The 25,489-nt window shown below is 34.6% G+C and overlaps 1 protein-coding gene across 3 annotated transcripts in view; it reads right to left on the bottom strand.

Annotated features, from left to right (window-relative positions):
- LOC119809712 (cadherin-10) overlaps nt 1-25,489 on the bottom strand; it is a 115,772-nt gene that overhangs the window by 14,763 nt on the left and 75,520 nt on the right. For all 3 annotated transcript variants that reach the window (XM_038322760.1, XM_038322758.1, XM_038322757.1), the window contains exons 5-7: nt 16,004-16,191; nt 14,307-14,560; nt 6,794-6,930 (exon numbers count right to left, since the gene is read on the bottom strand). In XM_038322760.1, coding sequence (XP_038178688.1) covers nt 6,794-6,930; nt 14,307-14,560; nt 16,004-16,191 — 579 coding nt within the window. The remainder of the gene's footprint in view (nt 1-6,793; nt 6,931-14,306; nt 14,561-16,003; nt 16,192-25,489) is intronic.

Below are 25,489 nucleotides of genomic sequence, written 5' to 3' on the forward strand. Positions count from 1 at the left end.
ATTTTAAACATTCCTTTTAAAAGTACAATACAATGTAATTGATTTCATATTATATGTGTATCCCTAACAACCAATTATGAGATTGTATTATAATAATTATTAAATTCTTGCTATGCATGACCATGCCACTTAATTATGTACCATTTTTTATTTTTAATTTTTTAAAATTGAAAATAGATTCTTCTCTCATAAAATATATTCCAACCACAGTTTTACTTCCCTGTAATGAAGAAACAATTGAAAATAGATTAAGAACTTGGTCAATATCACCAACTCCTAAAACTCACCACTTTGTTTATTTCTATAATGAAAACATTTTCAAACTTTAAAATCTTCATTTGGAAACTGGACTACAGGGATATGATTTAACATACTTATTAGAAAAAATATAGTAAAAACATTTTTAATATATTCATCACTGACAAAACTAAATAGAACTTTATTATTTTTATTCATTTATTTTATGTGCATGTGTGTCTATACTTGTGCTCACATGAATACCACAAGGTAAGTGTAGACAGATGATAACTGTGGTATGAAAGTTTTGCCTTCCACAGTGGGGGACTCAGTAATTGAACTATGGTCATCAGGTTTGGCACTAAGTTACTTTTTCTACTGAAAAAGCCATCACACTAGCTCCAAGAGCGACTTTGTATGTCAGTTTATTCTATCCAAACCGGCTTCCAAACAATAAACAGTGAATTCATTACATCTGCTTTGTTAAAAATGGTGAAATTAAAAGTATCACATTTGTTTTGAAGAAAGATAAATTTTATTCATTGCTTTGATTGATGAATGAAATTTTAAAACCTGTCTATTTAGCTTGCCTTTAATATCATTTTTGTATTTGTCATAATGGCAGTATGCGTGCCATGTGTATTCTAGGCAGTCCTACAGATAGCTGAGTGTTTTACATGATGGATTCAAGTTAAAGTCATTTAGACTTCATAATGCTGGTTATATGAACACAGTGTAATTTGCATGCAAATGTCACCAGTCACAAGCAGAAAGTCATATAAAAGACATTTGTGCTTCATGTTCAAGGCAGTATTATTCACAAGAATCAAGAAATGTAATATGCCCATCAAATTAAGCATGCAGAGATAAAATGAGGAACATAAACACAACAGAAGGATAAGTACTTATTAACAGAATGAAATCATTCATAAAAGACAATATGTATGGAACTGGACAATATTGTAAGTAAGGCAAGTATACACAGGTACTACATGATTGAAGTTATATGTTGAGTCAAAACATCGAGGTCATGGACAATGGAAGAATCACAGTGGTTTTTAGAGGTTTCAGAAAATAGAATGGAGGAAGGATAAGCAAGGCCAATGAATATATCCTAACAGACAGGTGTATTCTGGTATGCTATTCCACAGTAGAGTTATTACACAAATAAGAAAATAGTGCATACTTTAATCGTCAAAGATTTTAAACGTTCATAATAAAAATAATTAGATGTAATTCAGAAACTGAGCAAAACAATATGCAGTATGTACACATAGAAAACAGTACACAGTAATATTAATATGTAAAAGTTATTCTTCTTTATCAATAAAAAATGTAAGAGATTAGAAGTCTATAATTGAAATGAAGAAATAAGGTTTAGCACCATTCTTAAATATTTGGACAGAATTATTGTGAAAACCATTGCTTACTCTATAGATGCTCATTTTTTCCAATATTTTTCTTTGTGTTTTACAAACACAAAAATAAAAAAATTGAGTCCAAATGTAATATGTATTGCAATTTTAAAGAGCTTACTGCTGTTTTTATGTAACTATATTTTTACTAAATTAATGATTTTATGCAGTTAAAAGCTGATATCTGATCAGGAGTATTCATAAGGCTAATAGACTATAAGGAAAAGCCACAGGGTTCTATATAATTTGAAATATAATTATCTTCCCTTCTTTCCACAAAAGGAAAATATCAATTTAAATAGATAAAAATCAATTTTTTTTAGTCTTGCCAAAGTCTTAATTTGCATTTATTCAGCCAGCAGAATTTATTCAGGAGTTTTCAAACTCTTACTGCACACAACACGAGTTTGGGCCCCAAAGACAAGAGAGCTATGTTGACTCTCAATTCACAACTTATGCAGTTTAATTTTGGTCCATACATTCACTCCACTTCTCTTCTTCCCTCAGTTTATGAAATAAATATCAAGTAGAAAGTCCCATCTCATATGAGTTATTAGGAAAATTAGATAAGAATTCTTTTTAACAGAGCATCAATTTTGAGATTAGGCTCAAAATGTTAATTATTACCACTAAAATCATCTTTGTAACTATTCACATAACTTCATTTCCTTCTGTTACTTAGGAGTTTTGTGCTAATTTCCCTCATAATAAAGTATACATAATAAAAATATATGAATAGAGTGCTGTCAGTTTTTTTCCACTTGCATGAATCTGATGAGGACTTAGGCAAGAAGTAAAAAAATTGAAACATAACAAAACAAATGAACAGACAAACAAAACTAGAAGAGCAATGTTGTTCTTCCTTGTTCCTCATATTTAGAGGTAGGTATATCCGCTACAAATTGACTCTTAGCTACCTAATTACTTTTTGGTGTGGAGAAAAATGGAAAAGTATCTTTCTAGAATATGATTTTCATACTATTGATAGAGTGAGATGTATACCAAATATTTATTTTTACTATTCTTAAAGCAAGCTCAACTCATGTTGGAATTATGCTAACAGAGACAAAAGAAACAAAGAAGTTTCATAGCTAAGAAACTGCTTCATGAGACCCTTTTCTATCACAGAAGGAATACTCTTCAACCTCTTTCCAAATAACTTTGAATCAAAAGCTAAATCCACAGGGATGAATGTGCTTTATAAACGTAAGGCCTGGAGCCATCTATTCAGAAGACAGTGCTTACTCTAATCTTTTTTGCTGGCAGATGCTACCGCTTATGTATAAATAAAAGTATAAAGCATTCCAAGGAAGAATTATACTGAATAGCAGCTGGCTTATATTTACCACCTGAATCTCCCTCAGAATCCTTCAGGGAAACTGAACTATAACAAGGATGCATGAGCAATAAAGGCTTTCAGGATGTATGTCCTCAAGTAAGGCCATTCCTATGCATGCATAAGCTTTGCCAATCATCCAAAAAGAGGTAAGTTTGAATCATTCTCTTGAATCTTGAGGCTTCCAAAAGATGTGATTTCTCTGTATGCATTGAAAAATCTTTTTTCTCCATATATAATAAATATTGAGAAATATATATATATATATATATATATGCAATATGATCTGTTTCTAGATGTACTTATAGGAACGCTTTGGCTTCCTGAGTATTCTAAGATCCCAAGTTTATTATGAAGTCACTGATTGTGACATTAATTTTAGAGTCTAGCATTTTCCACCTGGCATTTTAAAATATTTTTTAAAGAAGGGGAAAAGAATTACGCCATGCTATAATGCACTGAATAATTACCTGAGGGAAACTGCACTTGTCACATGATGTGACATTTACTGTGCGACATAGAATTAAACTGTTAAAGGCGGACCTGGAAGCACATCAGTAAGAGGTTCCTTTACACATTCCACTGTCCTGCTCAGGACTTGATGAGGGACAAACTTACCATCAACCCAGTGTTTAAAGTCTAGTGAAACAAGTCCCTATATGTGTTTTGCTTCCATCCTCATTGCATTAAATGCCCAGAACAGCATAATGGGACCGTGGCTTCATGTGCTTGGCAGGTGGGCATTTCTAGCACTCATTGCACAGATTGATTTCACTTAAGGGCAAGAATAGGCTTAGCTCTTAAGAAGTAATTGGCTTAGCTTTTTACAGAAGCATAATTACTTCAACTAGCTTTAGAAGTTAAATTTCTCAAAGTATCTGAAATAGAAAATGCAATTCCAAGCTCAGTGAGCTTGAATAAGGATCTTGAGTGCATTAGACAGCACAAACAATCAGATTCCAGAAGCTCCAAATTGGATCTCATTAGATACAGAAGACAGAGAAATAGAAGTTTTCCTTATAGGAGAAAATATGTTTAAATTGATAGCCTCAAAAGACGCCACCATTTATAACTCTCTAAACAAAGCACGATTTGGGGAAGGTGGAAGTGAATCTCTATTTACATCCCAGCTAGAAGGTTGAAGCTAAATCCATGATTTCAGTTCAAATCCTGGAATGGCGTTCTGACTAGACAACTTTGCACAATTCTGAAACTTTGGGTGATTCGGATCTGGTGTTAGTCTGCAATAATTGGTTTCAATAGCTCTGTTTGGACAGTTGCTTGTAGACTCAGTATGGCATGTATGGAATTTATAGACAGTTTCTTGTAAATGCAGACTGTTCTTTTGTTTTCAGGCAGCCCAGATGTGAATAATCACACAGAAACCATGTTAATTACAACACTGTCCAATGGTTGAGGCTTCTTATTAACTAACCCTTATATCGTAAATTAGCCCATTTCCATTAATCTGTGTATCGCCACTTGGCTGTGGCTTACCTAAGGTTTTGTCTGGCGTCTTTCTCCTTCAGGAGCTACTTGGTGTCTCCCTATTTCTGCATACTATCTCTATACATTTCTGTTCAGATTTCCCACCTGGAATTATTCTGCCCTGCCACAGGCTGAAGCAATTTATTAACCAATGGTAATAAAACAGCATACAGAGGGGGAATCACACATCAGTTTCTTACCATGACTCAACTGAAAGTTAAAATTTCTTATTATAAGTATACAGAGATCCACAGCTCAGCACTGGTCTGTACTTCTGGAGTACAGTCATAAAGAGGGAAGCATGATATTATGAGAAAACAGCCCAAGTCTAAGATGGGGATACCCACAGAAATAGCTAAATTGAGCTACCGGGAATTCATGGAACCCAGAGTGACAGCTGGGGTGCCAGCATAAGACCGAATGAACTAGACTCTATGAATGTGGGTGACAGTTGTGTGGCATGGGAAGTTTGTGGGCCACTAGCAGTGGAACCAGTATTTATCTCTAGTGCATGAACTGGCTCTTTGGAGCCCATCCCCTGTGGAGGGATACCTTGCTCACCTAGATATAAGTAGGGAGAACCTTGGTCCTGCTTCAAGTAATATGAAAGAATTTATTGACTCCTCATGGAAGGCCTCACCCACTCTAACGAATGGGTGGTGGTGTGGTGGGGAGAATACTGGGGGAGTGGACAGGAGAGAGGGGGAGCTGGGATTTGCATGTAAAATAAGATGATTTTAAAAATAAAAAAAACAATAAAATAAAGTGTACAGAGCTGCTCTGCCTAATAATGGGTTCAGCAAGGGATTGGGCACTGGGAGGTTTTCATTAGCATGGATATGTGACTTTTCCATGTCTTTATGATGTATCAGACTGCACATTTGATGTAAGGCTCTGTTGCCACACTCTCAAATTTCTTCATGGTTTTTGTCTCTTGTTTGTTCTATCAGATATGATAAAGCTTTTGTTCTTTCAGGCATTTCCCCAACATCACTCTGATTCAGCCTTCTTGCCTTCTGATTGCAGAGATTATAAGCATGTGATATCCCATAACGATTTTCAACAGTCCACTAGAGAATGGCAATGGCATCCACAATGATAGAATCCTTTCTGGAAACAATATCTGGGGCAGTTTTAGAAATGTATTGTTCTCAGAATTTAACTTGCCATTTTCTAATTGGATAAACTATTGATTTTTTTAAAGCATGTATAGAATTAAGTGTTAGACCTAGAAGTCAAAAAATCAATTTGATTCCCAGTTTACTGCTTCTGGCATTGTGAATTTCTAAAATTGTAAAAATCTCCAACGACCAGGATCTTCAATAAAATGAGGTTGATAAAAAAATTAGCAAGAGAAATTCTAACTTAAAGATTTTAAGAACAATCCATGCCTCCACCCTGATTTGCTGTGGGCATGTGAGCTTGCTGCTAATTTTAGCTCTGCTATACTTCATTGCATGATTGTAGGAAAAATATGTTGCAGGATTAGTCTTGGACTTTATAACATGAGTGAGAAAGATCTAGCACTGTATTTTGCTTGGTAAGGAAATGCAGTGCCCAACATCTTATTTCTAACTTGCTTTTTCCTCTACCTAGACACATCTGGGAATGCTGTGAATTCAATTTAAGACTGATTCCTCCCAAGACAAATTATTAGAGGAATGTAGTAAGAAGGCCACATCATAACAACATGAAATGATGCCCATTTCAATTGACCAAAAATTCTCCACATAGAAATACAAGAAAAATGAATAAAAATACAAACAAGTAATTAAGGAACACAACATGTCTGAAAAAGAATCTGACAAAGATCACACAGGAAATAAGAAACACTAAAGCTCAGAAAGAAAAATTAGTTGACAGTCTCAATAAGAAATTAGACTAAGCAGAAGGAAAAAATAGCAGAGCTTGAAAACACAACATTCAAATTATTAGTGTCTGATAGAAATAAGAAAAGTCAGAAAGCATGAAGGGAAAATGCAAGAGCTGTGGGGTCTTCTTAAATGAGTGAATATTTTCCTTCTCGACTTACCTGAAGAAGGACTACAAAGGAAATTTAGACAATTAACACTCAAACAATGTCAAAATTATTGAGAGAGAAAACATTTTACTATAACTGCCATACGCTCAACTATTCCTCAGTTTAGAAATAAAGGAATTAATGAAACAATTTGACAATTGAAAAAATTATTTAAAAAAACACAGTAAAACTTAATTTGAATAGAGAGACTATTTCAATATAAACATACAAATATTTCGAAATGCAGGAGTCAAGACATTCACAAAAGAAAAATATTCATTAACTCTAACTCCTTACTGATCTCAGAAGCTATAACAGTAAGATTGTGCCATTGAGACAGTTCACGATCCAGGGGCTTTGAAGTATAAAGCGATCCATTTCCAGAATGAATGTTAAAGATTCTGTCAAGGTCAGTATGGCGATCCAAAGTGAATCTAGAAATAGATGGTACAGAAAATACAGGGCAATAATATTGATGGTTTTCATGAGCAAATCATAAAATACAAAGATAAACACTTTACTCATAATTATCGGAAACCACAGAGCTAATGTAGAATATAAACTATTTCACCTGTTAAAAATGATGCGTTTGGGTCACTCAAGGCATGAACTGGCACTTTGTTTTGCTTAGATAAACAATTTCTGCCAATGTTCATTATTTCCATCCCTTAAACTATTGCTGGTTGCCATAAAGTCAACTAATTTGCATGTATTTTGGTACACAGAACAGTGCATCAGATGAAGTTTCATTATCAACTGACTGTACTCAGTTCCCAAGTCTTATGATGATGAATCACTGCAATCGTCCATCATAAAATGTCAATGTAGGAAACTTAATTTTGTCATTAATGAGAATATTGAAGACAAGATTACTTTCATCAAAGCAGTACATCATCAGCTTGTGGTAATTGGTAACTTTATATGTAATATCCACCAAGCTTATGTTCTTTATTCACATGAATTATTATTAAATAAATGCCTTAAGGTCTTTTAAAATTGCTACAGTTCGGTATAAGAAATGCTTATGCATCTATAAAGAATAAAGTCTTTATAAATAAATGAAAACTTCTCTGTTACAAACCGAGAGCAGGCATCATGTCATACATCACTTGAAAGCATAATCCTAGCATTTGTCACACAAGGCAGCATAATCAAGGTAAACATTAATACATTTGTCAAACCACATGTTTTGCCATAATTAAATAGAGCAAATCTCTATTTTCCTGCATCTAGAAAAATTTTCAAATAAAAAAAAAAAAATGTTCACTAGACAGGGGTTGCCCATACCGTTAATCCCAGAACTCAGGAGGCAGAGGCATGTAGATCTATGTGAGTTTGAGGACAGCCTGGTCTACAGAGCTATTTGTAAGATAACCAATGCTACACACACACACACACACACACACATACACACACACACAATGTCTCATGGGCCAATGAAAGAGAAATAGTTAAGATCTCATAAGTAAACTGGGAGTGTGTGTAGAAGGAAGGGGATGGGAATAGTAACATGAGGTATCGAAATGGCAGAATTGGAGGAACAGAGAGGGAGAGCAATGAAAGAGATACCTTGATAGAGCCAGTCACTATGGGAGTAGGGAGAAACCTGGTGATAAGGAAATTCCCAGGAATCCACAAGGATGACCACAGATAAGACCCCTAGCATTAGTGGAGAGGTTGCCTGAACTGGCCTGCCCCTGTAATCAGATTAGTTGACTTCTCTGTCACCATAGACACCATTCAGTAACTGATGAAAGCAGATGCAATTATCCACAGCCAAGCACTGGGCTGAGTTCTTAGAGTATAGTTCAAGAGGAGAGGTGGGGATCATATGAGCAAGTGAGGTTAAGATCATGATTCCGAAAATCACAGACAGTGACCTGAGCTAGTGGGAGCTCAAGGACTCTGGAATGACAGTTGGGGGACCTGCACTGGACTGAACTAGGCCCTCTGAACATGGGTGACAGATGTATGGCTTAATCTGTATGTGGGGCCCCTGTCAATGGAACCAAGACTTATCCAGGATGCATAAACTGACTTTTTGGAATCCATTCCCTATGGGGGAATACCTTACTCAGCCTTGATGGAGGAAGTAGGGGACTGGTCATGCCTCAACTGGTATGCCAGACTTTGTTGTTGCTCCAAGGGAAGCCTTACTCCCTCTAAGGAGTAGATGCAGATAGTATGGAGTGGAGATGGGGGGTGTAGGAGAAAGAGAGGTAGGAGAAACTGTTGCTTTATAAAATGAAAATAAATAAATAAACAAAAATTTGAAAACGAAATGAAGCAAAAATATACAGTGAACCAAAAGAAACAAACAAAAAATTACTGAAAGAAAAACCTAAGGAAATTTTTACATTAAACAGTCTTCCATGATTATCCATGGTAGAAGCTGTCTTCAACCTTCTAATTTAAATCTATCTGTATTAATATTAATCCTATCCACTTAAGGCATTGCCTATTAAGTTGTTTCATCACAAATTTAAAACAAGAAATAAGACATGAAATTATGAAGCCTTTTGCTTGTCTTGGTTTATGCAGCAGCAGACTCTAGCTGAGACTCACTGAATACTACTTGACTCTCATGAGCAAGCTTCTCTGCGTGGAAAATATATCCAAACATGAGAACAATCTGCGAATAGTTATCAAATCAAAGAAAATAAAGAATTGTCAGGTTAGAAAACTGGGAGGTCCCTTACATGTAAAAAAAACCTTCAGTTTCAATGTGTTCTTACTACATAAAATACACCCAGAATAGTATATTGCTGTCTGCTCTCTGTCTCATGTGTTTTCTATCTTGTGTACACTACTAAATTTGAAAGTAAATAGAAGAATGTGGGGGATTATTTGGCGTTATCTTGTAGGCAGAGATAAGACTTCTACATTACAATTAGTATTTATGTTAATACATTTTTACATGTGTGCACATACCACAGTACATATTCGGAGATCAGAAGACAACCGATGACCTTTGAATATCTTTGGACCCAGAAGAGCAAATGTAAGACTTGAGTTCTTGTTATCAGACTGGCAGGTAGAGCTCCTTCCCACCCTGGGTCATCTCGCCAGCCAAGGTCTTCCTTTTAAACATAATTTACCTGTTTGCTGGTAAATTATGTGGTACCTTTCTTTTTCTTTCTTAAAACTATTTCTAGAATATGCTTAAACAATTCTTATTTATGCATAAATAATTCATAATAAGTGACTACATTTATAACATGTATAGCTTGAGTTTCAACAAAAGTATTAAACTGTCAACTATATTGACTTTGAATATCTATAATATTTCCTTGATATAGCTAGAGATTGATTCTTCTGATACAAAATTTCTCAGAAGCTGAATCCCTTAATATAGGTGATAATAAGATTCAAGCAACCACACAAATATATATTAAGCTTTGCACCACCTATACATATCTTATGACTCCCAGTATAATCTAAAGTCATGGTGATATGCATAGAAAAATATTTATTTTTTCAGTATAACCACAATATCTTTTTCCAACTATTGTCTCTTTCTATACTGTACATCACCTCTGCATGTCTTAAATTCCTAATATGATGTAAATATATGGGATATACAGAAAAAGCCTGTACATATCAGTAAAAGCAGATTTTTTTATTCTGAATATTTTCTTTTTCTGCCAAGATAATAATGAACCCATGGATATGGAAAGCATAACCCATAATATTTAAATGTGTGTTTCATAAATATGTATATATATATATGTTCTATTTAAACCATAACATCTAAAACTATCTGCATTTCCTAGATCTAATGTAAAACAAAGTGAAAATATACCACAAACAGCAACAATAAACTTGTCATATAGAGCATTATAGCTGATATAATAGTTTGAAAGAAAATGGCCTCCAAAGGGAGTAGCACTATTAAGAGATACGGACTTGTTGGAGTAGGTGTGGCCTTGTTGGAGAAAGTGTGTCACTGTGGAGGTGGGCTTTGAGGTTTCCTATATGGTCAAATCATGTCCAGTGGGACAGTTCACTTTCTGTTGTCTGCATATCACTATGTAGAACTCTCAGCTACCTCTCAAACACCATTTCTGCCTGCATACTAGCATGTCCTACCATGATGATAATGGATTAAATGTTTGATTTGTTAGTGAGCCACCACAATTAAATGTTTACTTTTTTTTGGTTTTTCGAGATAGGGTTTCCCTGTAGTTTCTAGTCTGTCCTGGAACTAGCTCTTGTAGACCAGGCTGGCCTCGAACTCAGAGATCCGCTTGCCTCTGCCTCCCGAGTGCTGGGATTAAAGGCGTGCGCCACCACCGCCAGGCTTAAATGTTTACTTTATAAGTGTTTTATGTTCATGGTTTCTTCACAGCAATAGAAACACTGGGAGAAGGTGGTATCAGGAGTGGGGTATTGCTGTGATAGATCTGACCATGCTTTTATTTGAAGGAATATGGACCTTGGGACTATGGATTAGAAAAACAACTGAATACTTTAAATGCTACTCAATGGACTACCCTAGTAGGAACATGGAAGACAATGGTGCTGAGTGTGATTTGGACTGCAGGTTCCTGGATCAAGAAGTTTCAGTGGAAAAGAATATTAATATGTGATAAGACCAGTCAGTCTTGTGATATTTTGGTGAAGAATGTGGCTGCTTTTTATCCTTGTCTAATAAGTCTAACTTAGGCTAAAGTAAAGAGTTTGGGAGTAATTCTGTTGGTAGAGAAAATCTCAAAACAGCCTAGTATAGACTCTATCATGTGATTATTAGTGTTAACTTTGATGAAGATTTATTATAATGAAAAGGATTGAGCTAAGCAAATAAAACTTCAAAGTGAACAGCTGAAAAAGGGGGCACAAAGAAGTAGAATAGAACTAAATCTTATGTCAGGGAGCTAAATGGATTTTAAAAATGGAATGGTAACCTTAGGGCAAGATCCCACTTAGCTAAGTTTCCTACTTATAAAAGGAATTAAAGAAAAGTTTAGAGCAAGGTGTAGTGGTACATGCCTTTCATCCCAATACTCAGGAGACTAAGGCTGGTAGATCTTTGAGTCTGAGGTAGGCTGGTTCTACAAAGTAATTTTTCAGAATACCCATGCTTAGGCAGTGAAGGAAATCAATGAAAACAGAACGTTGGTCAAAATGTAATTAAATAGAGCTGGTTGTGTTTTAACCCCAGTAAGCAGCAAACCTTGGCAGCTTCAGCCACATGGCTCTGAAGTTAAGGATAGAAGAAAAGGGGTATGGAAATTCTACGACTAAGGAAAACCACTAAGGCTAGGCAAGTGACAGGGGTATTTCTGCATGGAGGCATAAAGATTGGCTCTGAATGGAGGCATTGGGTGAAGTTGTGAATTTGAAACCTGGATTGCTTTGGAGACCAAGCATGCCTGAGATGGCAGAGCTCTGGGATACCTACTGAATAGAGCTGCTAACCAGCCTAAGAGAAAGTGTGTTTGAGTCAATATAACTAAAAGGAGCTGGAGATCTGCACAACATTTTGACATAAACATTGAGATGCAGATTTTTTGTTTGTTCAGCTGGTTTTTGGATTTGATTCCATTCAGTATTTTCTCATTATACTCTATGTTTTGGTGTGGTAATCCATATCCTGTGCCATTTCATGTTGGAAGTGTGTGATTTGTTTTTTGGTTTTGATTTTACAGGGAATTACAGTTAAGAGATTGCATGAATCTCAGAAGTGACTTTGAATTTTAAACTTTTAGATAAGTTTGAGACTGTTATAGACCATGGCAACCTCTGAAGTTGAACTGAATTCATTATTGCATTATGATATATGTACAAGCTTTTGGCTGAAAGAAAATGGCCCTCCAAAGGAGTGGTGGTATTAAGAAGTATGGCCTTTTTGGAGTAGGCATAACTTTGTTAGAGAAAGTGTGTCATTGTAGATACAGACTTTGAGGTCTCATGTATGCTGGAGCCAGCCCAGTGAGACAGTTATCTTCCTGTTGCCTGTATACCAACATGTAGAACTCCCTCTCAAGCACCATAACTTCCCATTCCATGTCATGTCCCACAATAACAATAATGGACTACATCTCTGTATTGTAAGTGACACCACCACTTAATGTTTTCTTTGTAAGAGTTGCCATGGTCATGGTGTCTCTTCACAGAAATACAAACCCTAACACAGATAGCTTAAAAATGTACTTATTCTATCAGTACTTAGGAAAGCACCATCATTAAACATTTTAATTTATTGGGACATATCCAGAGATTTGATATAATAATGTCCAGTCTGTATGAAGATACAAATAAATTTTATATTCTTGAGAAATATTTTGTTATTATATCAGTATCAATTGACTGATATTTATCCCTCATATGCAGTGTATAGGTTTTGGGCATGTAGTATACTTGGGCAAGTTTCTTGCATATTATGTATGAGTCTCTGGGACTGACACCAGAAGTGCACAGTGTGGGCATAGTGGTATAGGTTTGTAATCCCAGAACTTGGGAGGTAAAGTTAGGAAGAAATTCAAGGTCATCACTGGCCACATTGTATACTTGTGATTAATATGCAATGCAAGAGTCTGTTTTAAAACAGACAAAGCAAACACATCATATTCTAAAATCTGTTTCTAAAACAGGAACTAAGAACATATCCTACTTAGGTTGGTTCTTTGGCAATAAAATGTTAAGTACTTAATGGGGAAAATTAAATAACCATATTAGTTACTTTAAGAAAATTTCAAAAAAAGAAAAAATACATAAAATGTATCAACTTTAATAAAGCAACAAGAAAAGAGCCATTTAAGGCAAATTTCTTCTGGCATATGGGAGCACTTGTGTGATTATGATGCACAATTTTCTTTTTCTTCTGCCACTATATAATGTGTGGTAGAATGCATGAATATAATATGCCAGTGTATTTGCATAAAATACATGAATAAGTGATATACAAAGATACATTATTTTGTGACTAGAACAATTTTTTAACAGTAGCAGAATCTGCAGAATTGTTCACTTGAATTCACTCAGAATCCCAAGGAATATGAAACCTAAGGTTCTATACAACTTAAAGTTGAAAAATTCAAAAAACTTCACTCAGAAACTGCAAAACAAATATTGCAACTCATACTTAACTGTGTCACATAGATGCAAACTCAGCTTACAGTGTTTTGGCAAAGGAATAAAATCCAAAACCCACAATAGACTAACAGATTAAAGAAAATGTTCATCTCGATGCTGAACAATGTAAAAAGCAATTTATATTTCTTTAATACACTAGTTCAAATGCTAGTGAAAACTTTGAATCTTGCTTGTTTTTATATATATCTATCACATCTCATGTACCTTTAAAATTGCATAGGAAGGGCTCATCAGTTAAAGACTAGGCTCACAACCAAAACTGAATAAAAAGAAAAGTAAAAAAAAAATGTACAGAAATTATTCTCGTGTGTCTGGATATTTAAACTTTTTTGAAACAGCTAATTAAAAGAAAATAAACACACACAATCATGAAACAAACTTGAAATGAAAATCTTCCCATTTGTGATTGATTGATCATGCTTATCCATAGCATTCAACTATATATTTTTGATCTATATCAATGATCAAAATAACCAATGTTTTAATGAATCAAACTCATGACATATTCATTAACATAATGGAAAGGGCAAGGACTAGAAAATCATGAAGGAGGAATATGCTTTGCCCACAACATTTTGTCAAAATATCTCTTAAATTCTGGGCACACCAAATTTATGTAGAATTTACACAGAAACTCTTGTAATCAAGCAGAATTTCGTAGTCCCAATATGCCTTCAATTCTGTTCCTTTTCATCTTTAACAGGGACATAAGTACCTGATGGGACTGGAAGTAGAATCTGGGTCTCTTGCCATGACAGTGCCAATGATTGTGCCCACTTCAATGTCCTCATGAACTTCAAACAGATAGGAGGATCGGCTGAAAACAGGGGGCTCATCCACATCTTCTATGGAAATTTTCACAATTGTCGTATCTTTGAATGGTCCTAAATAATAAAAACGTGGATCCACATGGGTATTTTCTGCCTCGACCTTCAGAGTATAAAGTCTCCGGCTCTCATAGTCAAGTGGCTAGATAAGACAAAAATTATCAAGTTAAACTCTGGAGAGTGGGAGTCTGCCCTCCTTAATTTACACTAGGATTTGAAATCCTGCATGTTGTTCATTAGTAAGAAGTAATAAAAATTAGACACTTTTTAAATTTTTCTATTTCCCACTAGTATTTATAATTACAGGTGTCTAATATGTAGTGCTTTTGAACATATGAAATTTTTTAATTATTATAAAAATTTGAGTGAATATTTAATCTCATAAGGGTGATAATTCCATACAAACCATGGGTTGATATGTTATGTACTTCTGTGCGTATATGGACTTGATGATATTCAGGTTAGGACTCAACATTTTAAGACAAAAATTCTATGACTTTAAACATTTGAGGTTTTAAAAATCTGTGTCCAAGTATTTTCATCAGTGTAATGGTGCAGGAAACTAGGAAGTCTTTGTAGAATTTCAAACATCAGCAGTTTAAGAAATATTCAAGATAATCAATGCATCGTTTAATGAGAAAAACATATAGCAATTTCATTAGTAGAATATATTAAAAACAAAAATGGATTCTACTATTGATATAACTTATTATCATGAATTTTAAATATAATCCCTTGACCCATTAGAATGAGATGAAAATCATTGCTTCCTCAAATTTGCTCATCTTTTTTTTTTTTTTTCAGAGAAGCAAAAGATTCTTTTTCAATTACTGCTACTTTCTGGTTAGTAATTGCTACTTTCTGGTTTTGAGAAGTTGCTTTTTAGCATTACTAGTCACTGGAAGTGACAGTTTGTTGTGTGTCCTGTGCTTCAACAGCATCTCAGGAAAACTGTATTAGTTACCAGTACCTCAACGGTTACTCTTTATGCAGCATATCAATTTGACCTAAATAAAAATGTGCCTGATTTTCCTTATAATGATAGAGCCAACTACAATAAAACCTGGCTACCTTTAAGTTCTTTCACAGAGCATATGTTGGCAGAAAAATTTAATTTATATGGCAGAAGGGAAAATGAGAACAATTAAATTATGTTCCAATCCATTCTGTCTCTTTTTACTAGCAACTCTAATTATTGACTCATACATCTGGATAGCATGTTATTTTTATGCCTCCAACTGTGATGATATATTGCCATTATTAGTTATTAACTTCTCTTTAAGAAAACATTGCTTTTACAGGGGCTTTTAATAACACGACTAAGGAGTATAATTACACATATATTAACTTGACTGTTCAAATTTTTGCTCAAGCCTCAGGTTTCATGTTTCAAATAAGAAGAGCATATTGTCAGAATGTCTAAAAGGCTCTCTGGCATCAGAGTCTTCTTATTTATTGCAATGCAAAACTCAACTGAGCATACCAATGCTTTTTTCTTTTGGTAGCTAATGCAAGAGCAAACAGTACACAATGAAATCTCTGCTTGCTAAACACAAAGATGCTTGTTTATGTTGAAGCTGAACACCTTTTTCACAGTAATGATGCCTTCCTGTGTGTCCTTCTCAGTTATAATGTCAAACATATCTGTCCCATCTCCATCAATAATGCGGTAATCTACTTCAGCATTTTTCCCCATGTCAGCATCGGTTGCTTTTACGCTTCCAACAGCTGTTCCAACTGGAGAGGATTCAAGAACTCGAAGATGGATGGTATCTGTACAGAACAGAAAAAATATAAATGCTAATATACCTATACATATTTATATACATCATTTCTTTCTCATGTATATACATACATATATGAGAAAAAAGTAATTAAGTAGATTTTTCTAGAGAATATTCAAAAGTAAAGTGTCTGCAAAAGAACATCATACAACATATAATCTATGTTAGATGTTGAATTAATATTTTGAATATATTTATTAAAAACTGGGAGAAAATGTGGAATTTCAAGGGTGCTTTCATGGATTTAGCAATCTGTATACTGTCAGCAGTTAATTCTGATTTTGAAAATTAGCTTATTCCATTTAAATAGATGTCATCGGAGTGCATAGAGGCACCTGAATCCCTGCATGTGTTTACATAATCACAACAAGTCACCTGAAACACAGTGACTATTTGTACTCAACATTTTCCATGCTATGTGCAGTTATTTACATATCTTACTTTAGCTGCAGATCAAAACAGCTCAGAAATCCACAGAATCAGCCACAATGTATAAGAATCTCATCTCTATTTGTGACAACTAAAACAAAGACTAGTCTGTGTTGGAAATAAAAAGATGTCCTTCACCGTGTCAGAGTATAAATATTAAATTCTGACAATACCTCTTTCATTCTGGAGCAAAACACATATATATCTAAGCCCTTGGTATACCTGTATGTGATTTCAACATGAACCTCCCCTACCACTAATGAGACTTAAATTTTAACACCTGGTCATAAACTACAATTTCTGATGGGTTAATTGACTGTAAGCATGCTTCTGATTATAGCTCCATGTTCACATAAAGCTTAATTCTCTGTATTAGACATCATAAGGTCCCGACCTGTTCAGTTGTCCTGGTATTACATTCAGATTTCTTTCTTAATGTCTTTTACCTCTCGTCTCTTCCGTGAAAGATTCGCACTCAATTAGACCTTCAGTATTTTTCTGACTAAAGAATTTTCTCTGTCCTTCACTGTAGTTTTATCATGTTATGTCTTTATCATGAATTATTTCCTCATTATCTCCATATATTATCATAGAGTTCTCCAAATACAAGATTCCTTGATGCGTGCTCATTCAGGGGCCATTTAATAGTATAAAGGAGGTCTCTCAGTATGAGTGTCTTTCTTACAAATGGCATTGGAGCTCAGCGTAGTTTCCTTCTATGATTTTAAACATATTTGTATCTGTTCTTGAGGTCTTGCAAAATTGACAGCAAAACTCCACTACTGACTTGATTACTATCATACGGATGATCTCTGCGCCAAGTCTTCCTTTTCTATGAAACCCCTGAATCCTGAGCAGCCCAATGGTTCTGTTGATCACTTCCTTCAGATTCCTGCTCAAATGTGAGCTAAATATAAAGTAAACTAGATGAAAACAACATGACCAAAACCAGAGCTTTCTGGCATTCTTCCTAAAACCATTCCATTGCTAAGTTTTTATTTTGTGTGTGTAGCATCAAAGAATACAATGAAATAAGTTTTTGGTACTTCTATATTGTATTTCCAGTTGTTTGTTTTCTTCTACTATACATACATTTCTTTGTAGTACACACATTTCTTTGTAGTTGGGTATGGAAATTGCATATTGGATAGAAGTTTCAGAATTTACTGAGATGTATGCCTTCCTAAATCCTACCACTGGTTAAAATATCTCCATCCACAATGCAATCCACATCACACACTTGATAACTACTGAGATGGCTCTTTAGTTAAAGCATGTATTGTACAACCTATAGATCAAGATAGGAAAAGACAGAATTTTGATATCGAAGACCTGCTCCCACATGCTTGTGTCTCCCCATTGTAAGTACACACAAGTGCATATCACACACTTACAGAAGAGTAGATGACCACCAATACATGCTTGAAAGTTTAAAACAATAGAAAATTAGGTTCTTTTTGGCCTATATAAGGCATACATCTGAGGGCCAAAAACACAAAGCTAAGACCCAAAACAACCATCAGCATAGAACTCCAAAATGCTTATAACGGATGCACTAACGGAAGCTAAACACACTATGTAGAGAGAAAATAGGACTACAGAGGAGAAAAATGTATTACTTTACGCAATTATGAACAGGGAGAGATGAAATGAGTGACTTGAGTATTAAATGTAAAATGATGCTATAATAAAATAACCTAACACTCAAAGAAATGAGTTAAAATAAAAACAAAGAATAGTGGAGTTTTAAACAAATCCACAAGAGAAACAATAAAAATACCAAGTTCATTTTGAAAGACTTCTCCAATAAAGCCAATATTTAGCAAATATGATCTGACCTGCCTTCGCTAACTTTTCTGTTATTTTGAAAAGAGCATTTTCTTTCTTTCATCGTGAAAGCATACTTGTGTACTTGTTAAATATGAATAGTTTTTGTGTTTTTCTTCTGCACAGTGTTTAGCTGCATTGCATGAAATCAGGTTTTCTTGTGACCGAGAGTGAAGGATGATTACTACATTTCAGGGCCCCTGCCACTTTTCACTAATGTTAACTTAGTATATGTTTATTTGTAATTGATGCAATTCATGGCTTTCTCACAGAAAATGTCTTGAGTTTGTACAAATATCTTATGTTTCATCAAAAATCTTCACCCTAATTTTTGCATCAATCAGTAATATAGTCAGCATAATATATACTGTGAATTAATGATGGTGATCTTCTTGATTTTCTATAGTGTCATAATTATTTTGTAGAATTCTGTAAAGGGAAGCTTTCTTTCACCCCATTCATTTTTAATCATTTTTTAATTATGGAGATGATTAGTGACCAGTGAAGCCTCAAAAACACTGATTATATTTTAAAGTCTGCTTTTTCCCCCACTAGAATAATTTCATTTCCTCCTGTAACTCTTCCATATTTGACATTGGTAATCTAGCCACTTGCCTTCAGTGCAAATGAATTTTCCTTCCTCATATTTTCCCCATCATTACTTAAATCTAAAGAACAAGGTGTTCTAGATTCTTCTTATAATTTTTCAGTCCAAAACATAAAATCAACTAAGTATTCAGATAATTTTAGTTAACCAAAACTATACTTCTGAAAATTTTGATGAAGTATGGTGTTCTAGAATCACAAACTATTAAATCCTTGAGTCATAATGTGTAAATATGTTAAAGACAACAGGAAGATGATTATTTATACTTGAAATAAGAATATAATAATCTGAATAACACTAATACAACTTTAACAGGGTAATTTCAATACAAGTCAGTTAATAACTTTCAGCATCTTATCTGGTCTTTCAAAAAAGCAACATATATATCCTTGAGAAAAGATTTTTCAGTGCAATAGTAAGTAATGTAATATTTAAAGATATAATTTAAAAAGATCAAATGCCATACAATGACAGACTGGAAGTACTTAAGCAAAGAGCATTGTTACATTATTACTGATAATTTGCTTTGATTTCTAAGCTTCATTGTAAGTAACAGCTGCACATTATTTCTGAATGGTATTGCAGAAAAGGGTGTAGAATTCCATTCCCTGATATTAACATGCAACTCTGTTTGACTTCCCGAATATTGCTCGATAATGCTGGTGTTTCTCCACTTATACTCTGAACATAGTCTTGATGAAATTTTATAGTTTTTAAATCTGAGGATTTAAAAAAAATAAGGCAAGAATTTATTTATGGAACAATTAACTGAGATATCATTGGGTAACTAGATTATAGACAAAAACAAAAACAACAAAAAAAACTAATCAATTTGTAGCTGGAGGCTACATAATTAGATAAAAGTTAAGAAAATAAAAAGCTTCCATCGATAAATTTTATATTGAATTAAATCAGGATTTGTTTCTTACAATGTTAGCTTGTTAATTTAGTCCAATCTAATACTGAAAATACATTAAACACTTTAAATTATACAAAGGTACATATATACATACATATATATTTGTGTGTGTGTGTACACATATATATCTATATACAGAGGTAGAGTATGGTGGTAAAATAGTACTCCAGGAAAATAAAGATCACAAGAAGTGGACAATTATATTACTTTTGCCTGTGAATATTTCTCATTCTACAATAAATTAATCTTAATTTGGATTGATTCATGAAGCTATAAAGACGGTGACCAATTCCGTGAAATTCACCAGACAGTTACTCAGCTAGCAGATAGCAATGAAAGAGGACTAGCTGGATGGCTTGGCTCACACCTAAAAATGCAGCACTTGAAAGACTAAGACTTTAAAGACCGGTGGTGAGATCAAGGCCCAATAATATAGGGGAAAATGAAAGTTGCTGTGATGAAGTCATCCCTCTCTCAAAAATTTCTAAGTAAGAGAATGCAAGGAAAATAAAGTATGTTGTCCATGATGAGATTATAATTTAGTGTCTATATTAGTAAACATATGTCAAAAGGCCTATAGAACAGTAAAACCTAGATGGCTAAGTGGAAGCATTGGGTTGGATGTAGAAAACCATTCACAAAAGCATACATCAGAAAAATAAAAACAAGAGTGCCAAAGCAGAAACAGGAAAAAAAAAAAACCTGTAAATTAAAGGCAGGACATGAAATCTTTTTATACCTTATAAACTTATAAAAATGAAGTCTAATAAAACCAATGTGAAGAACTTTTGTACAATAGAAATTCACATATGGCCTAGCAGAATGTAAGCTATGAACATTGATTTGGGGTGTACATGATTCTGGAGGCTTTGGTAAAATGAATCTAGCTTTGTCAGCTGACTGTGTACACATCACCTGACTACTATAAGGGCTATTTATTATCAGAACCCTATAAATAGAGACTATAGCTGTAATGATCCCATGTAATTAAAATTAAAATTTGTTTAAGTCTCCTATTTCAAAGAAGGTCACAGTTTGATATTCTGGGTAGTAAAAGGCTTGAATTCAGCTCTCAAAAGGGATAAAATGAGAATATATGTTTTGAAATTAAATACTGTATAATTAGGAAACATTGATATTACAAAACCAAGTCAGTGAATGGACTAGCACATAACCATATAGCCTACTCCTATCTGAAAGGAAATACTTTTAGCTATCTTTGTGTGCAACAAAAGTAAATGACTAGTAGAAACATAACATTAAATTGAAAAGTCAGGTTTCTTATACTCATAAAAAGTATGTATTTTATATATTGCAAAACTACATTTCTGAACCTTGATCAATAAGAGGAACTTGGAATAAAAAGATGAGGACAGGATATCATCTATGTTTGACTGTAGTCTGTATTTGATAAAGACCCAAAATGTTATCTTGAAAACAACGATCAAGCCAAAGAAAACCAGGAAGCCTGAGCTCTAACAAAGAACTATAGGCAACCCAGGAAATCTGGGAATGGAAAAGATGGCCATCCCTGAGGAAAGCACACTATTGGTGCTCAATGACAAACAGTCAGCTCTGAATACATGCTTAAAGGTAGAATTATATGGACCAAAGTGGTTACATTTAGGAACAATATGTCTATGCAATGCATATATGCATGCAACAGCAATTAGTGAAAAAAAAAAGAGGCCGTGAAATTAAAGGAGAGTTGGGAGGGGTATATGGGACAGTTTGGAGGGAGAAAAGGGAAGGGAGAAATGTAATTAAATTATATTCTCAAAAAATTCACTGAAGCTGAAAATAGCAGGTGGATCAACACAATATTAATAGCAGCCAACAAGAGACTAAGTGAGCTAGAGGATAAATAAAATTAATATATAATTTAGAGGTTCACAAGAGGGAATGAACGCAACTGTCAGTGAGCTTTTTAAAAGCAAGTAAGAAAATTAGCAATGTCATGGAAATTTGATGATAAAATTATTTTGGCCCCTGAATGTTTTCTCTAACCAACATATTAATTAAATATGATTCCCAGAGGAAGATCGTTTCATATTCAGCCTATTCTATTTGTTTCTTTTTAAGTATCCTGGTGAAGAATGTATCCCATGAAAACAAAAGAGTAAATCAAGATCTGTGGGTCCAAAGAATGCATAAGGCATACTGTCCACAAAGAAAGGAGAATGTGCCTGAGGCGGGAGATTTTCCCAACTATAGAAAGCTATAGAAATTATCCAACATAAGTCAGAAAAGCCACACCAAGGTTCTAATACTGTTACTGGGGACCTGACCTTCTAAGTGGAGAAAATGAAACATCAGAACTCAGTAACCAAGTTTGAGCAGAGGTACCCACGAGGTTAAAAGAGGTCTGGAAAGATAGGTCCATGGATAAGAGCATTTAATAAGCAAGCATGAGGACTGGGATGTGAGAGGTGGGGGAATGAGGTGCTCTAGGGCATTTTGACTGCCATTCTAGCTGCAAGTTCAGAGACAATCCATGTCATAGAATAAAGAGTAAGAACAGGCACCGCGGACCTATGCTCACCAGCTTGTTATCAGAGTTCCGCCTGTACACAGCAATGTGCATGCACCCTTAACACTTACATGCATATGAGTAAGCATGCACATGAGTGAGCACGCACACAAACACATATGCACACACACACACTTTTTATGATATTAGATTGTAGGAACTGATATAGGATGAAGGAAGAGGGCAAGAGAGAGAAAGGGGAGGACAAGGGTGTGTGTTCTTTGTTCCACCAATTTTAATTTTATGTAGATTTCACTGGGGGTATGTCTCTGAGATTTTGTCCTACATTTTTATTTTCGGCTTGGAATTCGTTTGATTGCTTTACAGCTTATGCTTACATCTGAAAGTCTGTTCACTTTATGTTGCTGTTACATGTGTGTTCAAGTATTGAAGATTATCAGTTCACTTAATTTCTCTGTTAGTATAGAGACTATATCTATTTTGAGGTTTGATATTGTTGGGTTAGTGTTATTAATGCTATTCTATTTTTCACAGCTTTGACAACGTAAGCAAGAAAGGGGATATGTTTGATTGGTTACAATGAGCCTGATAGTTCAGAACATGTTATAGTCATATTGATTATCAGTTCTCTAGTGATTTCTTAGGAAGTATTTATGTAAATGGAGATGGAGATACATTAATTTTCTCCAACAATAAAAATGAAAATTTCTTCAAAGTGTTTCAGAATTTTCTGAAAAACCATGAGTGAGCTCATTCATTAAAGTAGCATAGATATAGTTCTGACAAATAAACCAGAGTATTGTAAGAAGTTACATATATTGTTAAACACTCCTCACACCTGCCTTTTTGTATGAAGTTACTTGTTTAGTCTTTGGAAGCCGTTTTATTCAGTGATTTCTATGCATAATATTAGAATGCTTTCTTTGGAATTACACTTTGCTCAGATCCAATTTTAGGTCAAACTTTACTTGGTCTATTTCAAAGTTTAAAGGTTCATTTTCATGTTGTAAACGTACAAAAGGGTGATTCATTAACACTCTACTATTTATTTTCCAGTTGCTTATGCTGAATACAAATATCTCGGTTTGTCATGCAAACTGATACTGCTTTAATTGAGAGCCAGTCTGTTCTCCTTGCTGGGGTAATTTCCATGTAAGCCAAGAAGCAGAGAATGGAAGCACAGATTCTTAGATTCTTAGGTCCGCACTGACAAAGGCAAAGGAGCACGGCCCTGGCACCCATTTCTTCCTAAAGGCGCCGATGTGTGTGCTACTTATTTTTTTATTGTACAGTTGATGGAGCTTTAATTATGCGGCGAGCTTTCCTATCAATTCCAATTTGTAGTTGTTTGAAATTCATTCCCAGGTGTCAGATTGAATCATCTGCTTCTCTTTTAATGATTAGAGCACATAAATATTTCTTCCTGGTAAGTATGCTCCCACCTTGGTTGTCCGCTTAAGCACCTGGATGTGAGAAGACGTGCAAGTGAAAATTTAGAGGTGATGTGAAGAGGCCTTCCAAACAATGGAGCAAGCAATGGCTGTAGTTACTTCAATAAGAGTACTTGCAAACTGATACTGAAAACCTCACATGACATCCGAACTGTCTTCATCAAAGATTTCAGACAGCTTTGGTGCATTTCTAGGTTTTCTGTCTTTGGGAATGATAGACTGGCCACAGACTCTCCCTTGCACTCAAATAACAGGGTTCCTATATTGCAGTATCAAAAAATTTGAAGATTTTTGTAGTGAAATTAGAAATAATTGGCAGTTCAATTTAAGTAAGGGACTTTGGGGAAAGCATAGTCAAACTAAGAGATGTGAGAAGTGACGTCCTTTAGAACAACAAAAGAAATGCCAGAAATCCACCTAGAGAGGAACAAGGGCAAATTGCTTTTCTCCAGGTTTTGAGCTTAGCAACAAATAGCTGCTATTTTGTTTTGTCGCAAAAAAAAAAAAAAAAAAAAAAAAAAAAAACGAGGTTGAAAGAGATAATTTTTCTTTATCCTTTGTTCTCTGTCCTTGTTGCCATCACATTTACATAAGAACTTTCTACGGTGGAGATTTTTCAAAATGCCCCACACATACGAATCAACAAAATAATTTAACATTAGTCTAATTTTTTATTTGCTTTGTGTGTAATCTTCTTGCAACATCTCAGCGCTGTATAATAATCTCAAACAATACTTGCTTTAAGAAAAATGACACAATTATGCACGTTTATAAAGCATTCCATTGTATAATGCTCAAAAGATGCTTTTTAATGAGCTTAACAGGAAGAAATTAAAAACAAGATAAAGCTCCTTGGAGGCAATGCGGGGTAGTTAAGGAAATTATGTCGTGCTAAATGGGCGTTTAGGAGAAGGCAGAGGAGAGTTGAAAGTCACACTGGAGACTGACAAACTGCTAAGGCTTCGAAATTGAAGACTTTCACCAGAGGAGACAGAAAACTAAATCTGTGAACACCAGAGACAGGATCACTGGCTTATTTGGGGGGCACAGAAGTTAAATTAGAGCAAAAAGCCATGCTGGATATTTTAGGGTTTTTTTCCTATGCCCTTGGGGAAGGCATCACGACAGAGCAACCATTGATCTCCTGAGTCTGTAGGATCTATCTTGGCATTTCTTTGAAATTGTCTGCCAGTATATTACATCGATTCACAGAATTGCAACACATGAAAACAGAAATATGTAGGGTTGGTGGGAGGGAATTCTTGGAAAACCTAAAGTCTGTTAGCCACAGGCGAAGAATTGCATTACTCTTACTGTGCAATCCCTTTACGCCTCACCTGAAATTTAGCTGTCGAAAAAATCATTAAGAATGGACTAAACATGTTTGTACAGCAAATGCTTATCTATATCCCAGTACTTGGAGTATGGTCAACGTTAATTTTGTAAGGCAGCACAAAACAGGGACTCTGATTCCCATTATGACATGTTAATATTAAATTGGCAGAGAAAAATGTAGAGCTCAATAAAAATTTTAAAAAATGATAAAAAATTGGTTACTCTGAG

This window comes from Arvicola amphibius, chromosome 3 (genome assembly GCF_903992535.2).
Source record: "Arvicola amphibius chromosome 3, mArvAmp1.2, whole genome shotgun sequence".
Lineage (NCBI taxonomy): Eukaryota > Metazoa > Chordata > Mammalia > Rodentia > Cricetidae > Arvicola > Arvicola amphibius.